At 38.4% G+C, this 13,061-nt stretch overlaps 1 protein-coding gene across 3 annotated transcripts in view; it reads left to right on the top strand.

The window, feature by feature from the left end:
• RFX7 (regulatory factor X7) overlaps nucleotides 1-12,445 on the top strand; it is a 146,780-nt gene extending 134,335 nt beyond the window's left edge. For all 3 annotated transcript variants that reach the window (XM_069596416.1, XM_069596417.1, XM_069596418.1), the window contains exons 7-10: nucleotides 24-108; nucleotides 1,207-1,414; nucleotides 4,563-4,858; nucleotides 6,271-12,445. In XM_069596416.1, the coding sequence (XP_069452517.1) occupies nucleotides 24-108; nucleotides 1,207-1,414; nucleotides 4,563-4,858; nucleotides 6,271-9,549 (3,868 nt within the window). In that variant the 3' untranslated portion in view covers nucleotides 9,550-12,445. The remainder of the gene's footprint in view (nucleotides 1-23; nucleotides 109-1,206; nucleotides 1,415-4,562; nucleotides 4,859-6,270) is intronic.
• The last annotated feature ends 616 nt before the right edge of the window (nucleotides 12,446-13,061 follow it).

Genomic DNA, 13,061 nt, shown 5'->3' on the forward strand with positions numbered 1-13,061 from the left:
TTTAGACCTTGACCATTTATTACATATTGCTACAGTGGACTAAGAAAAAAAGCTTTTGTTCATATGCCAACACTGCCCAATCTTGATTTTCACAAAACTGGAGATGGGGTAAGAATTTCTGCCTTTTATTTTTAATAGATAAAATTGTACCTTATTATCAACATCAAAATGCATACTGCATAGTCTCATTTGGATAAACAAACAACGATCATGTGTTTGGACTATTCAGTCCATGGAATTCTCCAGATCAGAATACTAGAATGGGTAACCTGTTCCCTTCTCCAGGTCATCTTCCCAACCCTGGAATTGAACCCAGGTCTCCTACACTGCAGGTGGATTCTTTACCAGCTGAGCCACCAGGGAATCCCAAGTAAAATTGTACCTTATTATCAGCATTGAAATGCATACTACATAGTCTCATTTGGATTAAACCAGGGACCAGGAACTGCGCCTTTTACTAAATAAATGAGCCAAAAAACTCAACAATGGCTGGACACTGTTAGCGTACATTGCTTATTTCACATGGCTCTTGAAATTAGGGGAAAAAAAGATGAATCTAAAGTTACTGATTTGTAGATATATTCATGGTATATATTGTCAAATGGAAAATTTGAGCTACAGAGTAATGTGTATAGAATGAATGTTTTCAGAAGAGAAAATATAATTCATGGCATAGTTTGTTTTCTTGATGTTAGAAAAGGCTTTTAGAAAAATTCAGATCTGTTATTCTTCATGTATGTTTAACAACATGTTTAGATGTTATATTCACAATGCTGCTGATGGCTGTGCACCAGTAGGTACAGGCATAGGACCCATATTTGCAAGGATCTACTTTTATGCCTGCCAACACCAGTCACTTAGTACTGCTTTGATCTGACAGATTTAGATTATATCTTCTGATTAAGGGGCTTCACTGGTGGTTTAGACAGTAAAGAATCAGCCTACAATGCAGGAGACCCAGGTTCGCTCCCTGGGTCAAGAAGATCCCCTGGAGAAGGAAATGGCAACCCGCTAGTGTATTCTTGCCTGAAGAATTCCATGGACAGAGGAATCTAGTGAACTACAGTCCATGGGGTCACAAAGAGTCGGACACAACTGAGTGACTTTCACTCACTCGCTTCCTATATATCTTGACTGTACTTCAATTTAATTTCTCTGAACTTTCTTTTTAAAAGTCTTCCCCACCCCCCTTTTTCTTCTGTTTAGTTGGAAGGTGCTGAACCTTCTGGGCAGCTTCAGAACATTGATGAAGAAGTTATCTCTTCTGCCTGCCGTCTTGTGTGTGAGTGGGCCCAGAAGGTGTTAAGCCAGCCATTTGACACAGTCTTGGAATTAGCCCGCTTCCTTGTAAAAAGTCACTATATAGGCACCAAGTCGATGGCAGCACTTACTGTAATGGCAGCAGCACCACCAGGTACAAAATTATTGACAAGCTGAAACTGACGGGGTGTTACTACATCTAGAGTTGGTGGTAAAAAAAGAGTTTAGCCATAACACTTCTCTCTCTTTTTAGTATTTGTATATGTTTACTCTTCATTTAATTCTAAATTCAGATGGGCTTATTGAATTAACAAAAATAATAATAATAGTTTTTTCATGATAAATTTTAAGTTACAGCTTTGTATGTTGATCTGCTTAAATATGAAACTGTTATGATTTGCTAGTTGGTATTTCATTAATTTTTCCATTGCTATTTTAAAGTTTATATGTTTATATTTAAAAAATATATGTATGTGCACTTTTAAGTATATATGTGTTTCTTAATTAATAAATATTACAAGTAAATAGTAAAGTTAAGTTTTTAAACTACTTGCTGAGACTCCTATACCCAAAACTAATACTTATAAATGAAGTTATCTTTGGACAATGTGAAAGGTACCTGGTCTCACAAAAAGCAAATCATGTGAATGAAGCATATGAAATAACAAGAGTGACTTTTTAAATATGCATTCAAATAGCTATTTTTATTCAGATAGGAACTCTAGAATTGACAGTTTGAGGACTGGCAGTATCATTAGAATAATGACTCCCTTGTAAGTTAATAGCTGTATAAAGTACCTGTTTTCATGAAATTTTTCAAATGTCTTATTTCGGTCATACTTCAATAACCTAAGAAAGAGTGAATAAATTTTGTTATTACTCTAGGAAATTCTAACTTCTTTAAAAATAATGTGAAATGGTAAATTTCTCACAGTGAGGACTATAATTATACTCTTAAATAACTTTATTTTTTTATCTTAACTTCATTATTTTAATAAGGAATCCTTTTCCTGTATGTTTAAGAAGCTTTAAGCATTTGTGGTGTGTGTGTGAGATTGTTCTGTTCTCTCATTTTTTTTGTCATTTGAGGACCATCAACATGACCAAAATGCCTTTTACAAGAGCCTCATCATAATTTTTCATATCTCAATATAAACTAGATGACTCAAATCCATACATTTACAGTTACACAGGGGCTGAGGAGTGCATGGGCAGCCTGATATAGCTAGTTAGTTCACATCTGTTACCTCATTTATTCCCATGGTAATCCTGTAAGAGATGTGATATTTATTCCCATTTTAAAGATCAGAAAAAAACTAAGGGAAAGTGAAAGAAATGAAGTCGCTCAGTCGTGTCCGACTCTTTGCGACCCCCATGGACTATAGCCTGCCAGGCTCCTCCACCCGTGGGACTCTCCAGGCAAGAGTACTGGAGTGGGTTGCCATTTCCTTCTCCAGGAGATCTTCCCAACCCAGGGATCGAACCTGGGTCCCCCGCATTGCAGGCAGACGCTTTACCATCTGAGCCACCAGGGAAGCTCAAGACTAAGGGAAGTTAAGTAATTTGTCCATAGTCAGTCAGATGAATTGTGGAGCCAGAATTTGAATCCTGATTTGTCTGTCTCCAAAACCAAGGTTATTCCTTTACATAAGACTGTTCTAGCTTCTAGCAAAACAGGTTCAAAAAAAAATATGGGCCATTCAACTTTCAGTGTTCCCTTTCTCCTACCCCTACTGACACCCAGAAGAGGAACACATTGAGGATTTAAGAGATTGTCATAGGTATCTAGATATCATGATATCTATGATATCATAGATATCATATCAAAGAAACATCTGTCTTACTTCCCACAGTATTCACATAGGCTAACTAAAAAAATAATGTTGAATTAATAGATTTTTAAGGCATAAGTGTGAAGAAAGGTATATTCTATAAATGAAAATACTGACAATCATATAAATAGACATTTGTATAAATAGATAATATATAATATATATTATACAATATATAACGACATATAAATAGATACAATATATAAATAGACATTTGTAACTTTTTGAAAGTAGCTTGGGAGGCTGTTCTTTTAACAACTGTGTCATTACTCAGTATTTTAGAATCTCCTGCAATTTTGTTTTCAGCCACTGCCACTTTTAAAAATACCTTTTGTAGTGAATAATCTTCATCCTTTGAAGATGAATCTGTTTTTTTATAGTCTCCATATTAAGAACAGGTTGTATTACAGATGTCCTTTTCTAAGTCAGCTGCTTGGAACCCGTTCCCATCCAGAAACCCTCCTGGCAGGAGGCATCAGACAGAGAGCTTTTGGCGGTTGGCAGAGGCTCTTGGGGTGCAGGTGCTGAGCAGCCGGAGCCGAGGCTATGGGTTGCAAGGGAGCAGTGCGATTTGAGTTGGATTTGAGGGGAAAAAATAGTACTTAGGTGATTAAAGGGAAGGTCAGAAAATGAGAGATTGTTGAGGAATGAGTGTGTGGGTGAGAGTTTACAGGTACTTTCTCTCCTCCTCGTCTCCCACTCACCAGGCTGTTGCTGTTCACAAGATGAAAAGCAGAACCGTCGGGAAGGGAAGGGCAGGGCGTGCCCTCAGGACGGGGTGTCCTCCCCTGGCCTCTCTCCATTCTTCTTACTGACTCTGCTCCCTTTTTGTTGATCTTAATACCACTCCCTAGATGTGAAATGAGCTTTTGAAAAATTAATTTTCTTACATAACAGTTTTTCTTAAAATATATCCCGTGTTTATTTTATCATTCCTTTTTCTGTGTTTCAGTTAAAACTGTAGTACCTATTTTTATGAAATTCTTGTGGAATTAAAGACTTGTTTTCCCCATGCATTTTTTCCTAAGATATAGATGGTTTCTGCAAATATGTTTTGAGTGCCCCTTGTGGGCTGAATATTAAAATCATAAAAATGCATGAGTTTCTTAATTAGAGAAGAGGGGAAGGAGATTTTCTGACATCTACTGATAAAATGTAAAACATGTTAGCTTGGCATTGACTTGTCTTAACTTCTGCACATTAGTGATATAGCTACTATTCTTTTCAAAATCTTCATCTGTTATTGCTGGTTTAACTACCAAGTTGAGCCATATTTTAAGGTTCAGTTAAAACCATATTGACAAATATTTATAAACTGTAAATGTAATGTTAATGTTTTGTAAAGAAATTGTGAGTTAAAATGTCCTGGGTTTGTTGCTTTGTCCAGTAGATGGCTACATAATCAAAGAAATTGAATTGTAACTGCCTTCTCTAAAGAGTATTCACGCTCTCCTTTCTGTTTATTTTCAGGAATTAAAGGAATTACCCAGCCCTCTGCTTTTATACCTACAGCTGAAAGTAATTCCTTTCAGCCTCAAGTGAAGACTCTGCCATCTCCTATTGATGCTAAACAGCAATTGCAACGGAAAATCCAGAAGAAGCAGCAAGAACAGAAACTACAATCCCCTTTGCCAGGAGAATCCTCAGCAAAAAAATCAGAAGGCGCAGGAAGCAATGGAGTGACTAATCTCTCTAATGGGAACCCTGCAATCCTCTCTCCTCAACCTATCGGTATCGTCGTGGCAGCTGTCCCTAGTCCCATTCCGGTAATATCATTAAACAGCATTTGGCATGACTGGGATGGTGGGAAGTCCATTGTTTAATTAAAAGTAGCACAGGAGAAGGCAGCAAGCAGAGGTATGCTGCTGCTGCTACTGCTAAGTCGCTTCAGTCGTGTCTGACTCTGTGAGACCCCATAGACAGCAGCCTACCAGGCTCCTCCATGCCTGGGATTCTCCAGGCAAGAATACTGGAGTGGGTTGCCATTTCCTTCTCCAATGCATGAAAGTGAAAAGTGAAAGTGAAGTCGTTCAGTTGTGTCGGACTCTTAGCGACCCCATGGACTGCAGCCCACCAGGCTCCTCCATAAGCAGAGGTATAAATTCAGGTATAAACTGAGTTTGTGACCGCACAAAGATTTCACTTCAGTCAATTGTCTTTTATTCAGGATATACGTTATTATCTACAAAATAAGCTATAAACAGAACAGAAGTGAAATTACAAGACACATAAGTTTGCGTATAACCAGTCAGAGCTTTACATAGGAGATGAGTCATTTTCAGAGTTGTTTCATCTCTGGCTCAGCAAAGATGACACAAAGGCAGGCTTTTTTTTTTTTTTTTGGTTTAATTTTTTTTTGTTTTTATCATTCAAATGGAACAAAATTATAATGTGTATCAGTAAATAGTCCCATCTCTGGCTTGCTGAACACAGGACCTCAGGCAAGTCTCTTAGTTACTCTGAGTCTCTCTCCTTATCAACAAATTGAGGTCTGGGTATACTCCTTGCCTGTCCCACACTACTGAGGTTATGACGAACAGGCTTTCAATATGAGAGTGTATCGTACTAAAGAAAGATAGTATTTTAGGTTGTTATTTGTGATACTATTAGAAAGATATTGTATCTTATTTTTTTCTTGTTTTTATCATTATCATCGTCATCATCCTGTCATTAAAGCATGGAGTACCTGGGAACCATTCTCTTGCACTGATCATTATACAGCGAACTGGGGAAGGCGGTAGTTTTATCTGAGACCTTATCCACAGTGGTTTGTTAGTAATGTCCAAGGTCAGTCCACGTATAAGACAGTCTCCCCTGTGAGTGAGTCATCTTGGCACAAATTCCAGTTAGTAAATAGTTGTGATAGTTCTTCAGATTTTATCTCTGCTCTCTATAACCTCCTTAAAAAAATCATTGTTTTAGCAATGTGAAATTTTTTACTGACATCTTAATATTCTTCTTACATATCATTGTATTTGGTAACTGTATTACACTGTGTTGCATGTATTATAGTGTTTATTTATCTGGTCTAAAAGAATTCTTGTCTAACATAGGAACTGTTTTTTTCTTTTTTTAGCATTACATGTATAAAATGCCTCAATACTAATGAATTATATGAATTGCTGTTTATACTCTGGACTTGATAAATCTGGTATTTTTGTTTTCTACCTTTTAACAGGTCCAACGAACCAGGCAATTGGTAACTTCACCAAGTCCAATGAGTTCTTCTGATGGCAAAGTTCTTCCCCTCAATGTACAGGTGGTCACTCAGCACATGCAGTCTGTGAAACAGACACCAAAGACTCCTCAGAACGTCCCAGCCAGTCCCGGCGGGGATCGTTCTGCCCGGCACCGCTACCCCCAGATCTTACCCAAGCCAGCCAGCACCAGTGCACTCACCATCCGCTCTCCGACTACTGTCCTCTTCACTAGTAGTCCCATCAAAACCGCCGTTGTGCCCACCTCACACATGAGTTCTCTAAATGTGGTGAAAATGACAGCGATATCCCTCACACCCAGCAGCAGCAGTACCCCTCTGAAACATTCTGCCTCAGCAAACAGTGCTACAGGAACAACAGAAGAAGCGCGGACCATCCCACAGATCAAGAATGGTTCTGTTGTTTCACTTCAGTCTCCCGGATCCAAGACCAGCAGCACCGGGGGACCCTCTGCCGTGGAAGTCAAAATGGAGCCTGAGACATCATCGGATGAGCCTCCGATACAGTGCCAAGAGAACTCTGACGGGACCGACATGCCCAAAACAACACCTGGTGCCCTCTCGGGACAGAAGAGTAATATAGATGCAGTAGTACAGAAACCTTCCAATGACGGTGTCGTTGAAATAAAAGCAACTAAGGTCTGTGACCAGAGGACCAAATGTAAAAATCGCTGTAATGAAATTCTGCCGGGCACTTCAACAGGCAATAATCAGAGCACTGTCACTCTCTCAGTTGCCACTCAGAACTTCACTTTCACCAGCACCAGCTCACCATCTAATGGTGACTCAATAAATAAAGACCCTAAATTGTGCACTAAAAGTCCAAGAAAGCGGCTCTCTTCTGCACTGCAAGAGTCCCAGGTGCCTCCTATAAAGAAACCAATTGTGGAACAGCTGTCTGCAGTTATCCCAGAAGGTCAGAAACCAGGCAGTGTTAAGAAGGACCCAAAGGTTCCACATTCAGGGAAAACAGAGAGCTCGGCAGCAGGTGCTCAGATTTCCAGCAAGGTCTCAACACATGTCAACTCACACATAGTGGCAAGTCAGCCCTTGGATTCCTCTGCTCTTGTTACCAGCGATTCAGCTTTAGAACAGCAAACCACACCATCATCATCTCCAGATATCAAAGTAAAGCTGGAAGGCAGTGTCTTTCTCTTGGACAATGATTCAAAATCAGATGGCAGCTTTAATCCAAATGAGTGGCAACAGGTCACTAAGGATTCTGAGTTTATATCTGCTGGCTGTGAACAACAGCAAGATATCAGTGTTATGACAATTCCCGAGCACTCAGATATCAATGACTTAGAGAAGTCTGTTTGGGAATTAGAAGGAATGCCACAGGACACATATTCCCAGCCGCTGCATGGCCAGATCCAAGAATCTTCTTTGAATCAAATACAAGCACAGTCTTCAGATCAGTTACCTCTACAGTCCGAACTGAAGGAATTTGAGCCTTCTGTTTCTCAAACAAATGAAAGCTACTTTCCTTTTGACGATGAGCTTACACAGGATAGTATTGTAGAAGAGCTGGTGCTCATGGAGCAGCAGATGTCAATGAACAACTCTCATTCTTATGGTAACTGCTTGGGAATGACCCTGCAGAGTCAATCTGTGACTCCAGGAGCTCCAATGTCATCTCACACCTCCAGCACCCACTTCTATCACCCAATTCATAGCAATGGCACTCCAATCCACACCCCCACACCCACACCCACGCCCACTCCCACCCCCACCCCCACCCCGACCCCCACATCTGAAATGATTGCTGGGTCGCAGAGTCTGTCACGGGAGAGCCCTTGCTCCAGGCTGGCCCAGACGACACCTGTGGATAGTGCTTTGGGAAGTAGCCGACATACACCCATCGGTACGCCACACTCTAACTGCAGCAGTAGTGTCCCTCCCAGCCCCGTGGAATGCAGGAATCCTTTTGCATTTACCCCAATAAGCTCCAGTATGGCATATCATGATGCCAGCATTGTCTCAAGTAGTCCTGTGAAACCAATGCAAAGACCCATGGCCACACACCCTGACAAAACCAAGCTTGAATGGATGAATAATGGGTATAGTGGGGTTGGTAATTCATCTGTTTCTGGCCATGGCATTCTCCCAAGCTATCAGGAACTAGTGGAAGACCGTTTCAGGAAACCTCACGCTTTCGCTGTGCCTGGGCAGTCTTATCAGTCTCAATCCAGACATCATGACAGTCATTTTGGTCGTTTAACTCCTGTCTCTCCTGTGCAGCATCAAGGTGCCACTGTAAATAACACCAATAAACAGGAGGGTTTTGCAGTCCCTGCCCCTCTTGATAATAAAGGAACTAATTCATCTGCCAGCAGCAACTTCAGGTGCCGGAGTGTGAGCCCTGCTGTTCATCGCCAGCGTAATCTTAGTGGAAGCACCCTCTACCCAGTATCTAATATCCCCCGATCCAATGTGACCCCCTTTGGAAGTACAGTAACCCCTGAAGTTCATGTTTTCACAAATGTCCACACAGATGCATGTGCCAACAACATAGCTCAAAGAAGTCAGTCAGTTCCATTGACAGTCATGATGCAAACAGCCTTCCCAAACGCTCTTCAAAAGCAAACGAACAGTAAGAAAATAACCAATGTTTTGTTGAGTAAACTTGATTCTGACAATGATGATGCTGTGAGAGGTTTGGGCATGAACAATCTGCCCTCCAATTACACCGCCCGGATGAATCTCACTCAGATTTTGGAAACGTCCACTGTCTTTCCGAGTGCCAATCCGCAGAATATGATTGATTCCAGCACTTCTATTTATGAATTCCAAGCACCATCTTACCTCACCAAAAGTAATAGCACCGATCAGATCAGTTTTTCTCCTGGGGATAATCAAGCACAATCAGAAATTGGAGAGCAACAGTTAGATTTCAGCAGCACTGTTAAAGACCTGTTGAGTGGAGACAGCTTGCAGACCAGCCAGCAGCTAGTAGGTCAGGTAGCATCTGACCTCACTAATCCTGCGTCTGACTTCTCTAGCGACATCAGGTTGTCTTCTGAGCTCTCAGGCAGCATCAACGATTTGAACACTCTAGACCCAAATCTACTGTTTGATCCAGGTCGTCAGCAGGGACAAGATGATGAACCTACACTGGAAGAATTAAAGAATGACCCCTTGTTTCAACAAATTTGCAGTGACTCCATGAGCTCTATGACTTCATCAGGTTTTGAATGGATAGAAAGCAAGGACCATCCTACTGTTGAAATGTTGGGTTAAATTGTGTTTTATAATATGTAGCACACTGTAACTAAAGACATATGTATTGTATTTGTCTTAATGGAAGTGCCTCCCGCAGCAGAAACACTTACTATTAATTGTGACATTTTAAAAAGAGTTTGCTGCCGAAGTGGTTTCTTCTTCAGTAGGAAATGGTTAGACTCGCCTCAGTTCTTACCAAGTTTCTGAAAAGAGTAGGCTGTAGAAAAACAAATATTAGGTTTTAAATTTTGTAATGTTCCCCCATTTAATCACATTGTTTGCTAGTAAACAAAAGAATAACCAGCTTTTACAAGAGCAGTCTAGATCTTTATTTTGTATAAGTTCATTTTATTTCGTTGGTTGATCTGCACAGATTTTAGAGGAAACCATTGATTTTAGATATAGGATATTTTGTTGTTGTTGGCATTATCTTTTTAAGTATGAAATCATAGCTAAAGTGAACTGTAGACAAGAAGGTCTTCCTTGAAACAGGGATAATATTCAGGTTATTATAAGTATTTAGGCTTGAAGCATAGAGCTACTGTAGAATGAAAAAATAAAATCTCTGTAGGACTTTCTGGGACTTCAGTACCATTTGCACCTGCAACGAAGGGCTTAAATAGGAGGAAATAATGGAAAATGAAATATTAATATAAGGAAAGCAAAAGCTGCACTAAAATTATTAAAAGGAAAAACTAGTAGCCATTTTTATTTGTGACCTTGCGTTAGTCTTCTTTTAAAATGTTAGTTTTAATATGGAGCTACCACAGAGACATGCACGCATGCAGGCGCATGCACACACACACGCACACACACACATATATAAACAAAGCAAGTAAGTAATGCGAAATGTTGTAATTTAATAGAACAAATGCAAGTATGTTAGAAGAATATCTTACGTTTTATTATCTGGTTAGTTGAGATAAGGAAATTTAGAAGGAAACTAAAAAGCATTTTCTTAGTTTCATCACAATATGTCTGTATGCACATATTAAATTCTATTTAAGATTTATTTTGAAGGTTTTTATTTATAGTATTCTTAAGTCCTCAATTTAGCGACTGGCTCCTTCACTCCTCCTGAACATAGAAATGCAGTTTGATCATGGGATCCCTTTAAAACACAAGCAAGCAGGAAAGAGATAACACAAAAAACTGAAAAGACAACATTTCATCACCCGAGGTCCGAAGTCACAAATCTTTATCTCTGATAAAACAAAGGGGATATCTAATAGTACTTGAAGAAGAGGAGCATTTTATAACATGCTTAATTTATTTATTATGATAACCACAATTGCAAAAAGAAGCACTCAGGATTTGTTTTAGAATGTTTCTCTCTTATAGCTCCCAATTTGTTTTGTGAATAATTATTTATGAATTTCATGCTGACACAAGTCTTCTCACTAGTTGACAGCTCCATTTAAGTGATTTTCAAGATTAGTTTCAAATAGACTTAAAAATTTGCCATTAAATTTTTAAAGTTATCCTTAAACCATTGCTCTGCTATCTTGAACCTAACTAAGCTTTCCTTTACCTTAATTAGTAAGCCAATCAGAAGACTACAATCAATGAATATTTAACAAATGTGATGAGTTTATTACAGTTTCATTGTTCAATAAATTTGCAAGATAGGATATTAACATTTTGATAAATAAATGGTGCTAGGGTTGGCTCAGAGGTTTATATATTGATATGTCCTAGTTACTGACATTTGTGTGTTTGCTGTTATCTTGATTTAATGATCTGTTAGATATTTTTTCTTGATGCTAGTTATTTCTTCACTGTACATTGAGACACAGCACTACTGCACACCAAAGTATGCAATACCCAAAGGAAACTGTGTGATTTCTCTTAACAAATGATGGGAGCCTTTCTATATGAGATACTCTGAAAAGGAGATTTTGAGGCCATTCTAATCCCTTGTTTACATTATTAGCTTCCTACTAATATAAAAAATAATGGGAATCTTTTTTGATAAAAATATAAAGACTGGAGGATTTTTAACCCCTGTATAGTATTGCAGCAAACACTTTAAATTTGGTTGAATTCGTCCAGCAAACTTTCTGGGATTCATATATTGCACTAAATTTGTTGAACCTGTGGTAGGCACATCTCTTAGGATAAATGCAACCAATACAGTCCACAGATTAAACTTTTTAAATGTGTTTCATTATGAAAAGACAAAATGTCATCAAAGTGACAGATAAAATTGTCTTATGTAGCAATGTGCATTAATCTCAATGAGATATTTCTATTTCTTATTCTCTTACATGAGAATATTACAGCAGGAAGAATTAAGTTTAGTTTGCTTCACCATGTTAATACATGATCACAAAATGTGCATGAGTGTTATTGACTTATCTTGTACAGTACTAGGTATTCCTGTAACCACTTTTTTTTTCTTGGCTGTATTGAAACTGGTTCAGTGTTAACCAGACAAACATAGTTATTCACAAGTTATTTACTTTTTTATGTTTACTAATTCTGCTTAGTTATTGTTGAATATGTTCTTCTCTCAGATTATTTTCATTGTTTTGATGTTTTAAACATTTTGCATACTGTTTATCATGATAAGACTTCATGAAGTAAATAATTTTGCATATAATTGCAATAAGCACTGACTTTTGAACTGAAAAGAAGGAAAGTGTTTTTTTGTGCAGTGCATCAGAGGTTCATATAAGAGTCTTGTACTATAATGTGCTTTACTACACCATAAATGACAAAAACAAGCCCTGTTTCATGTTTTCATTTAGTGCAAAAAGTCAAGATTTCCCCAGTGTTTTGTTGTCTGTTGTACCTGCTGAAACTACAGTAGTTGAATATTGCAGTAGCATTTCAGTTCTCTTTTTTTATTGAAAGTGCTCAAAAATTGTTTTTTAAATGTTTTCAAAAACAATTAAAAACATTTTATATTAAACTGACTGGATTTTAAAGTGATTTATGGGATGTATTTTATGTAGAGCGCATGTCATTTTGTAAACAGACCTGAAGCACTTCTTCCTTTGATCTCCTGAAAGTTGAGGAAATGGGGGGGGGGGGGGAATCAGCATAAGGAGGAGCAGTGCTGCTAATCTGGTCTCTGTCATTAAACCAGAAGGCTATATGGGTCTTATCTTGTTCATCCAAACTCTGCTGTTCACTTATAATTTTTTACTGATGGATGATATATGACAGAGTTTTATGCTGTAACAACAACAAATCTTTCCTTTTGTTCATTGACATAAAATGTTTGCTTTAAATGTTACTCTGTGGTGTACCTAGATATGGGTATTTGGGGATCTTTGAATTGAAAAATAATAGAAAATTGAGAATATTTTAAAGCACATCTATGTCCAAAAGCATGATAGGCATTTTGGTGAACCAGAAATACAAAGTGATAAGTGCACTGAAATTGTAAGCCAGAACTTGAGCTCTAGGTCTGTAAGCAAGAAAGACCACCCAGAAATTTCAAATCTTAAAGAGTAAGAAGCCACAATCTAACTTGAAGGTTCCTCACTTTTGATACTAAGATGCAGCAACAACCAGTGCCTAGG

Source organism: Ovis canadensis, chromosome 7 (assembly GCF_042477335.2).
Source record: "Ovis canadensis isolate MfBH-ARS-UI-01 breed Bighorn chromosome 7, ARS-UI_OviCan_v2, whole genome shotgun sequence".
NCBI classification, from domain to species: Eukaryota; Metazoa; Chordata; class Mammalia; order Artiodactyla; family Bovidae; genus Ovis; species Ovis canadensis.